The 9,933-nt window shown below is 41.2% G+C and overlaps 3 protein-coding genes and 1 non-coding gene across 4 annotated transcripts; 3 read left to right on the top strand and 1 right to left on the bottom strand.

Moving 5' to 3' along the window:
- Positions 1–790: 790 nt before the first annotated feature.
- Positions 791–909, top strand: LOC123500917. The gene has a single exon (XR_006673495.1). It is a non-coding gene; the product is annotated as a 5S ribosomal RNA (ribosomal RNA).
- Positions 910–2,750: 1,841 nt separating this feature from the next.
- Positions 2,751–3,343, top strand: LOC123500916 (histone H3). The gene has a single exon (XM_045249481.1). The coding sequence runs from the start codon at positions 2,877–2,879 to the stop codon at positions 3,285–3,287; it is 411 nt and encodes a 136-aa protein (XP_045105416.1). The 5' UTR covers positions 2,751–2,876; the 3' UTR covers positions 3,288–3,343.
- Positions 3,344–4,278: 935 nt separating this feature from the next.
- On the bottom strand, positions 4,279–4,680 carry LOC123500915 (histone H2B). Its single transcript, XM_045249480.1, has one exon. The coding sequence runs from the start codon at positions 4,675–4,677 to the stop codon at positions 4,306–4,308; it is 372 nt and encodes a 123-aa protein (XP_045105415.1). The 5' UTR covers positions 4,678–4,680; the 3' UTR covers positions 4,279–4,305.
- Positions 4,681–4,837: 157 nt separating this feature from the next.
- On the top strand, positions 4,838–5,392 carry LOC123500914 (histone H2A). The gene has a single exon (XM_045249479.1). It carries the CDS (start codon positions 4,981–4,983, stop codon positions 5,350–5,352), a length of 372 nt encoding a protein of 123 aa, XP_045105414.1. The 5' UTR covers positions 4,838–4,980; the 3' UTR covers positions 5,353–5,392.
- The last annotated feature ends 4,541 nt before the right edge of the window (positions 5,393–9,933 follow it).

Raw genomic sequence — 9,933 nt, 5'->3', positions numbered from 1 at the left:
TTTTAATGAGATGTGTGTATCAATTTTAAATGCGGAGGCGCGGATTACGGTACCTGTATGGCAGTTGCACCTCTATATATTGATGTTTGAACACACAAGTAACATGCAACGTAGTACCAGTACGACATATGGTTCTGACCGCGTCTGAACGTGAAACATACGCGTATACGGCTCCTCATCTCATGAACCCACCCTAATCTCGCACACGTCCAGACGTATGACCTCTCATTGGTTGCTGCATCCGAATTAAAGATAGATACAAAGAATAATCCATTATGAACAAAAAGTACCGGTACTGAAATGGGTAAAAATTTTCCGCGCCTCAACGAACACGGTCTCCGTCTCGTCGTTGACCCTCGGACCACGCATCCGAGACGTACAACCGAGAGGCAAGCAAGAAAACGGCGTAAAACCAAATAATATCGAGTCGGAGGAGGTGCCAGATTTTCCAGCCAGCGGCATGCATGCAGCGAGCAACAAGCCAACCAGCCAGCCAGCCACAGAGGGAGGCAGACTGAGTCTGTGTCAGAATAATAATAATAATAATAATAATAATAATAATAATAATAAGAAGAAGAAGAAGAAGAAGAAGAAGAAGAGAGAAGAGACAGACAGACAGAGACAGACAGACAGACAGACAGACAGACAGACAGACTGAGACAGAGATTAATCCAATAGGGAAACGATATTAAACCAAGAAACACCTAGAAAGGACTTGATTCACAGGGTATACGGAGTATAGTAGGGCAAGCCAGGAAGAATTTAAAGGGCCTAAAATCTCACATCGAGTGCCAACGACCACACCACGTTGAACACACCGCTTCTCGTCCGATCAGCGAAGTTAAGCAACGTTGGGTCCGGTTAGTACTTGGATGGGTGACCGCCTGGGAACACCAGATGTTGTTGGCATTCCATTATTTTTCATTTATCTATTTATTTATTTATTTTTTTATTATTATTATTATTATTATTATTATTTTATAATAATAATAATAATAATAATAATAATAATAATAATAATAAGAAGAAGAAGAAGAAGAAGAAGAAGAAGAAGAAGGTTTGATTTGTCTATTCTTATATTGTTTTACCTGCTTATTTTATTCTTTGTTAATTCATCCATTTATTCTTGTACTACCTCGTGCCTGGATTACCAGACAAAACTGTGTATTCTAAACACACATGAATAGGAGAGGACTCGAACTGACATTTTTTTTTTTCTCTCCTATAGAGAAATTGCATCGAACCGCTAGCCTAGCTTGGTGCCGGGGAATAAGAATGACCACCTGCACGGACGTGTGCTGTGCTCTGTCGAGCTTGGATATTAACCATTGAAGTCTGAAGAAGAAAAAAAAAAAAAAAAAAACCTAGAAAGTCACTGCAGCGGCTGTGGGAGGAGGAAAGACGCAAGCCGTCAGACTAACCGTGACACACGACACGCTAATAAATACGCACACTATAGTCTGACCATTTTATGAAGATCACTTAGGCGTTGGCGTTTTGGGATTTTCCTGCCTGCGGCGCTGTCACACGTGTACCAATACGCGCCCCAAGTCAGGTACTTAATACTTTTTAACTGAATGGTGTTGTAGTACATATACATTGTGATGCTCTAAAGAGGCAAGTTAGAGGAATTTGTGTTTATTTTAAATAAATTTTGCATTGGTTTTGCAAACGCAACAACAATGCTTGACAACGTTTCCTCCGAGCGTTGTCACATCCTTCTGGGTGACCGAGTGAGGTCACAGGTCAAAGTGACCGTGTTAATCCATGGTGTGTGGGGAGCAAGGTTATCATTGACACATAGGCTCTAATCCCTTAATTTGCCCAGCAACGCCGCAGGCCGGGAAATTCCCAAAAATGGCAACGTCTAAGTGATCTTCACACTATAATAATCTGATTAACAATTTGTCTTGGCCATGTTGCAGTGGGTATTTGGTGAATGAAATGATCGATTGCTATCTTTACATCATCCATCCATCCTAATTTGACCTTAGAATCTAAAATGGTTGCTTTGCTGATGTCATTCAGGTATATTTGAGAAATCATATTCTTTGTATGTAAAATATAATGTTTTTTTTTTTTGTGGATCGTAGTTGCTAAAGTGTGTCTGTGTATATATTAGGATTTTCATGCTATATGTTGGTGGCCCTTGCATTTGAAATAATTATATTGTGAAATTGTCAACTTTTTTTTTTTTTTCGGTAGGGGCTAATGTATGCAATGTTTCTGCTAATTTATGGAAATTTTATGGAAATTTTATGCAAATTAGCCAAATCAAATTTGGGGGTCGATAATGGGGGGACGCGCGCGAAAATCACTCCATTTTCTAATTTTGCGATTTATGCACATATCCGGTAAAATCATGTAAACGGGAAAAAAAAAAAAAAAAAAAAAAAAAAAATCGTCTAGAATTGTCGGTGGGATCTCTCTCTCTCTCTCTCTCTCTCTCTCTCTCTCTCTCTCTCTCTCTGTCTCTCTCTCTGTGTGTCTGTGTGTGTGTGTGTGTGTGTGTGTGTGTGTGTGTGTGTGTGTGTGTGTGTGTGTGTGTGTGTGTGTGTGTGTGTGTGTGTGTGTGTGTGTGTGTGTGTGTGTGTGTGTTGTTGTTGTTGTGTTTTTTTTTTTATTTTTTTTTTTGTTTTTCTCTTTCCTTCCTCTTTCTCTCCCTCTCGCCTGCCTCAATTTCTTTGAGTTACCCATGACATGTTGTTATGGTTAGGAGGGGGGAGTTTTCTGTGGTTGTCGAACACTCTTACGTCATTCCCGTCCAATCGTAAGGCAAGGTTGGGCCCCGGCAAACCGTATTTAAAGAAGTGCCAGCCTAAGCGCTCAACTCGCCCAACTGTTCGTTCCGAGCGGCAGTAACTTACTTACTCACCATGGCACGTACTAAGCAAACGGCCCGCAAGTCCACCGGTGGCAAGGCGCCCCGCAAGCAGCTTGCCACGAAGGCAGCTCGCAAATCTGCTCCTGCCACTGGAGGTGTCAAGAAGCCCCACCGTTACAGGCCAGGAACCGTGGCCCTCCGTGAGATCCGCCGTTATCAGAAGAGCACCGAACTGCTTATCAGGAAGCTGCCTTTCCAGCGCTTGGTGCGTGAAATTGCCCAGGATTTCAAGACTGACCTCCGCTTCCAGTCCTCCGCTGTCATGGCCCTCCAGGAAGCTTCCGAGGCTTATCTCGTGGGTCTCTTTGAAGACACTAACCTGTGCGCCATCCACGCCAAGCGTGTCACTATCATGCCCAAGGACATCCAGCTGGCTCGTCGAATCCGTGGCGAGCGTGCCTAATAAGTGTGTCATCCAAGGCAAGCAAGCAACAACAAACAATATCTAGGCCCTCTTCAGGGCCAAAGGTGCTTTATCTAAAGAGAATAATATTACATAGACCATGAATGGGTTGGCTTTGATCCGTATGGTCGAGCGATTTCCTGATTAGAAGACTTTTTTTTTTTCTCTCTCTCTCTCTCTCTCTCTCTCTCTCTCTCTCTCTCTCTCTCTCTCTCTCTCTCTCTCTCTCTCTCTCTCTCTCTCTCTCTCTCTCTCTCTCTCTCTCTCTCTCTCTCTCTCTCTCTCTCTCTCTCTCTCTTTCTTCTTTTTTTTTTTTTTTTTTTTTTTTTTTTTCTTCAACCTTCCTCTCTGTGTCTAGGATCCGATATTCCATGTGCATGTTTCTGATCAGTAGTATGTCGGTGGCCGATGGAGAATGACTGCTTTCCTCCAGTCTGATTTGTAGATATATTGATTGATTGATTCACTGCAATTCAGTCAAGAAAAGAAAGAAAGAAATAAAAAAAAAAAAAAAAAAAAAAAAAAAAAAAAGGAGCGAAGATTCATGTTACAAGCTATAATAAATGTGTGCTTCCTGAGCTTTGTGTGATGAAAAACGTTATGTTACTGAAATAGGAGGCATCATCATTAATCAAGAAGAAGAAGAAGAGCATGAATGCACCCACCCTCCAAAGCCTGCCTGCCGTGATTAGTATCGTACGTACGCTTAATCATCACCATCATCATACTACTACTACTACGGGTGCTGCTGTTGTGCAGTGGATGATGGATCTCTTTGCTCTGACCCGGTTGCGAGCCTCATTAATGACGAGCCAGCCATCTAGCTCATCCATATCCATCCATCCATCCGGCTCTGGTGCACCAGCGGCGACCACCATCCACACTTGTCTATATTGTGTCTCCTTTTTTTTTGGATTCAGGTGTGGCTCCTATGGAGCCGGGTAGGGTTTGAATACTGTCTGAGACAGCAGTTGCTCTTTTTTCTTCTTTCCCCCCTTCTAGCTGACTGACAGTCAGTTTACTTGGAGGAGGTGTACTTGGTGACAGCCTTGGTGCCCTCAGAGACGGCGTGCTTTGCCAGTTCGCCGGGCAGAAGGAGACGGACGGCAGTCTGGATCTCCCGGCTGGTGATGGTGGAGCGCTTGTTGTAGTGTGCCAGGCGGGATGCCTCGGCAGCGATGCGCTCGAAAATGTCGTTCACGAAAGAGTTCATGATTGACATAGCCTTGGAGGACACGCCAGTGTCGGGGTGGACCTGCTTGAGCACCTTGTAGATGTAGATGGAGTAGCTTTCCTTCCTCCTCCGCTTCTTCTTCTTGTCCCCTTTGGCTATGGCCTTCTGAGCCTTGCCAGCCTTCTTGGCAGCCTTTCCTGATGCTTTGGGAGGCATGGTAGTAACGGCGTCGTTCAACTTGCGAAGAGTTGTGTGTGTGTTGCACCCGACTTGAAGAGTGCCATTTATGTAAGCAATCCTGCTCAGGATCGCGAGTCGCCGCGAGAGCCAGCCTCCCGGTTGGGCGTTACGTGTTACGCGCTGATCCGATCTTCCTTTTATATAGAGGAAACGAGCCCGCCGAAGAACAGATAACGCACAACACACCGACTCGCTCCCGCAGCTGACGGAGTGTTACTTGCTAATAATACTACCACTACTACTTGTTAATCCCACCTACTACTACCACCACTACTCGCCATGTCCGGACGCGGCAAAGGAGGAAAGGTGAAGGGAAAGTCAAAGTCCCGTTCCAGCCGTGCTGGACTCCAGTTCCCGGTCGGCAGGATTCATCGCCTCCTGAGGAAGGGCAACTACGCCGAGCGAGTGGGGGCTGGCGCCCCCGTGTACCTTGCAGCGGTCATGGAGTACCTGGCCGCCGAAGTCCTCGAGCTTGCCGGCAACGCCGCCCGCGACAACAAGAAGACTCGCATCATCCCGCGTCACCTGCAGCTGGCCATCCGGAACGACGAGGAACTTAACAAGCTCCTCTCCGGGGTCACCATTGCACAGGGTGGCGTGCTGCCAAACATTCAGGCTGTGCTCCTTCCCAAGAAGACCGAGAAGAAGTAAATCCTCTCCTCCTCAATATCATCACCAACAAGTATATACATCCGTCCACGATTTTGTGAAACAAAGGACTGTGTAACATTTAGGACAAATGTTAAAAGTGAAGAGGACTTTGAACGCTGGAAAAATGCATTTTTCCTAAAGAATAATGTGTGCTTCAATTCATTCAAGATGTTCTCTGTAGGAAAAATGAAATTATTTCGCCAACAACTGATGTGTCACCATGGCAAAGAGACCCACGCGGGCATCAAGAAGACCTACACAGGGTAAGTTACTAATTTAATCATTAAGTCCTACGCTATGCTTTGTTATGTTTTCTAGTGTTCTAGTTAACTCCCTCGAGATTAGTAACATAAAATATATTAGGGAACAGCAAAGGGTCATCAAGGCCCAACAAGGTTGTCCTGTGTCAGTCACAGAGTGACTTCGTCATTACACTAATGTAATACATGCATTAACACTACAAAAATGTACAGTACAGCTCGCTAATGCAATATGAAAAGCCCGTGAACAGGGCTCAGTCCTTCACATAACTTATCTATCCATTTAGACATTTCACATTTAATACTACTCCCTGGTTCCTATCGCTCATCCTCTCACATATCCACTTAACTAATCCACCTCCTATCCCATGTAATCTCAGTTTGTGCACTAATCTCTTATGTGGTACTTTATCAAGAGCTTTGCTAAAATCTAAATGAGTAACATCTATGCTATTACCCTCTAACTGTTTGGTAATATACTCTATGAACAGAAGTAAATTAGTAAGATAAGATCTACCTTATCTAAATCCATGCTAAATGACTCAAATCAATATATACTTATTCAAATTATATCAAATGCTATTCTTAATAATAATCTTCTCTAATATATACCTTACATAGGTACTACACAGGTCAAACAGACAGACCTATTATTACTAGCATGGTCCTTCCTACCTTTTTTTTTTTAATTGGTGTAACATTAGCTAACTTCCAGTCCTAAGGTATCTCTGCAAATCTCAGTGATCTATAAAAAATTAACCTAAGTGCCTCAGAAATAATATCTTCACCCTCCTTAAGTACTCTGGCATGTATCTCATATTATTGTGTTCTTCTTGCAAATTACTACTAATGCTTGTTGTCTTTTTTCACTTCACAGTTGCAAGGTGTTCATGGATGCTACCATCCGGTTGGTTCATGCAAGATCTCCTGAAGATATAAGAAGTTTTCCATGCTTCATGAAGATTACTGGACAGCATAACCACCCCTTAGATACAGCTGATGTATTAAATCAGCTGAGAGTTTCTCCATGCACCAGAGAGATGTTTGAAAACTATTTCAGACAAGGTAAATGATAAAATGCATATTGATTTTTTATGCATAAGCAATGGAATTTGAAATTATTTGTTGTTCCTGATGCATGTTAATGTTGCTGTAATGAGGTGAACATATATCAACTGTTTTAATTTTACAAATAAGAAGAAATTGCATGAAGAAATTTTACATGCTGTGAAAGTATACAATTGATTTTGTTATAATTTACATAAGTAAGTGTCAGGTACAATATACACATAATTTTAATGAAGTCTATCTTTTCAGGAATCTTTTACAGAATGGTGCAGTTATTGCATCTTCTCCCCTCTACCCAAGCAAAAAGTATAATTATATGGGTAATATGAGCTATAATCTTAAGCCATATAATATAAGCTCTACGCATAAGTTTTATGCTATAAGCTTGAATCTTAAGAAGCTCTGATTTTAAGAAATATTAAGTGACCAGTACAGTACTGTTAGGTGACCAGTACCTCCCATGATTATAATATATGTAAGAAATATGGCGTCCAACACTACCAGTTGTTAGTATATTCAAGGCTAAACACAGTCCACTGAATACTGAATATTATTTTATATTACTATTTAAGGTCACATATACTGCTCTAAGCAAAAAGTATAATTATATGGGTAATATGAGCTATAATCTTAAGCCATATAAAATAAGCTCCAGGCATAAGTTTAATGCTATAAACTTGAATCTTAAGAAGCTCTGATTTTGAGATATATTAAGTGACCAGTACAGTACTACTGTTAAGTGACCAGTACCTCCCATGATTATAATATATGTAAGAAATATGGCGTCCAACACTACCATTGTTAGTATATTCAAGACTGAACACAGTCCACTGAATACTGAATATTATTTTATATTACCATTTAAGGTCACATATACTGCTCTTTTCAGAATTATTGTTAGACTGTCCATGCATCAGTATGTTGCCATTTCATTATAATATACATATGCAGTATATTACCTACCCTTGCAACGTCTTTGTTGGCTGTTAACGTAAATTTTAAGAGGATATATTGAAGATGTATTGTTTTATGTAATGCAGTGTGTCCCTTTGCTATGAACTGTGTATGTTGAGTTGAACATAACAATAGTATTATGCATACAGGTATGGCACCTGGACAAGCCTACAGGCACCATTTGCTGAAGATGGAACTCGACGAAGACTTGTACAATCAAGCCAAGAAATCAATAAATCCTTCTCCGAAGTCCGTCGAGTATATGTGGAGTACATGGAAGAAAAAGGAACATGGAGGACTGAATACGCCGTCAATGTTTGATGCCATCAAGACATACGCTGAAAAAAATCCGGACCTCATTATAAAGATACACAATGAAGGGAATCAATTTGCAGTTGTTTTGGTCACCCCATTCATGATGAGGGCACACAAGCTGTTGCAAGAAGCTGGAGAAGTTGTATTTGTTGATGCAACAAGTTGTGTTGATCAGGTCAACACAGCAGTGATACCACTTCTCTGTTCAGGACCAGCTGGGGCTGTACCATTGGCTGTCCTGTTCACCTCATCTCAAGATGAAGCAACACTAACAAAAGGTATTTAATGTAGGCCTATACTAGCTTGTTTCTTAATTCTCAATTAAAATGTGTATAAGTGTTTAAGTATTAGAAATCTGTTTTAGGTATTCAAGTGTCAAGGAAAGCAGCTAATATAATTTTGTACTTTATCCTTTGCAGGATTTGGTATGGTAAAGGAGGCGATTGGGGAGGATGGATTTTTTGGTCAAGGAGGTCCACAAAATTTCATGACAGACAACTGCAATGCAGAAAGAAATGCATTGGCAGCCATTTGGCCTAATTCAAAACAATACCTCTGCATTTTTCATGTTCTCCAACAAGTATGGCGCTGGCTTCTTGATTCTAAACATGGAATCAATAAGAATGATAGACAAGAATTGATGAGTGCAGTTAAACTACTTCTTCATGCCGAGTCAATTGACAGATTTGAAGATCAACTGGAGAAAGTTCAGCACCATCCTCTTCTTCAGAAATATCCCAATTTCAAGAGGTAATAATAGAATATATGTTTTAAATGTAAATCCTTCCAACGACACTAATACACCTGCCCCTAAGACTTCCCTTTGATTAAGGTCAGCCACACATCCAGCCACATAGGGTGTTCTGCATTCACACCTCACTCTATAATGCATAGCCTGAATAACAAAAGAGTAATTAAAATAAGAAAAGTCTCATGACAATAGCCCTTCTACCAGTATATTTTTTTTTCTACCTGAAACATGGAACACATTGTTGACTTTTTTACCCTTTATCTTGTGAGGTGTCTGTAATTATTCACATAATAGTAATTTTAATTCAAAATTTCAGCTACCTAAACACCTTGGACCAAAGAAGAGAGGAGTGGGCAATTGCCTACAGAGCAGGTGCATTGTCGAGGGGTCACAACACTAATAACTATTGCGAATCAACAATGTGCATCATAAAGGATAATGTCCTTAATAGGTAAGGATTAAACTAAATTGAATTTGCTATTCTGTTACTGTTCTCTGAAAAATTATTTAGTAACTCTTCAAGTAAACAGCATTACTTAACCCATCATCCTTTTACCAGGCTCTCCAATAGAATCTTAAATTTTTATCCTGCAAAATCCATGAAAAATAATGTTCAAGAGCCCCTGAAATCCATACTTCTTCTTCTATTCAGCGTTATTAGCCCGTTTTTATACGGGGCGCTGTTTTTGATGAGTCCTCGACTCTCCAATGCTACTCGCCACTCCTCTGTCCTCTCCTCCATTTCTTGCTTAGTCTCACCAACCAAAACCACATCATCTGCATACATAATGTCCCATGGTACTACTCTTCTAACCCCCTCCGTCCCCTGAAATCCAAACTAATTTTTTTTTTTTCAGATGTAAGGCATATAACACTGCACAACTTGTAATGTTTATGGCTGAAATCTTCAACTCCTTTATGAAACAACGGATAGTGGATGTAGCACTCAACAGAAGGCATACGAAGAGAATGAATGTCACCAAACTGCCTTTAGAAAGTGTTGTACCCTTGGGGAGTGGGTTGTACCGAGTGGGAAGTGAAACTAATCCAGGACAAATGTATGAGGTGGATCTAAATATTGGTATTTGCACGTGCACAAAAGGAAATACTGGTGCAGTCTGCAAACACCAAGCTGTATGTGCAGACAGTGCAAATCTAACAGTTCCTCAAATGCCTATGCTGAACAGTAATACCCGTCACCAGTTGGCAGTGTTGGCTCTAGGGCAGAAGGAC

Source organism: Portunus trituberculatus, unplaced genomic scaffold, assembly GCF_017591435.1.
Source record: "Portunus trituberculatus isolate SZX2019 unplaced genomic scaffold, ASM1759143v1 PGA_scaffold_513__1_contigs__length_9933, whole genome shotgun sequence".
Taxonomy (NCBI): Eukaryota; Metazoa; Arthropoda; class Malacostraca; order Decapoda; family Portunidae; genus Portunus; species Portunus trituberculatus.
The sequence above is the reverse complement of the archived record's forward strand: the minus strand, read 5'-3'. Positions and strand labels throughout refer to the sequence as shown.

What these genes read in the sequence shown, in the direction of transcription:
- LOC123500916 (XM_045249481.1), top strand. Translation starts at nt 2,877, where the DNA reads ATGGCACGTACTAAGCAAACGGCCCGCAAGTCCACCGGTGGCAAGGCG.
- LOC123500915 (XM_045249480.1), bottom strand. Translation starts at nt 4,677, where the DNA reads ATGCCTCCCAAAGCATCAGGAAAGGCTGCCAAGAAGGCTGGCAAGGCT.
- LOC123500914 (XM_045249479.1), top strand. Translation starts at nt 4,981, where the DNA reads ATGTCCGGACGCGGCAAAGGAGGAAAGGTGAAGGGAAAGTCAAAGTCC.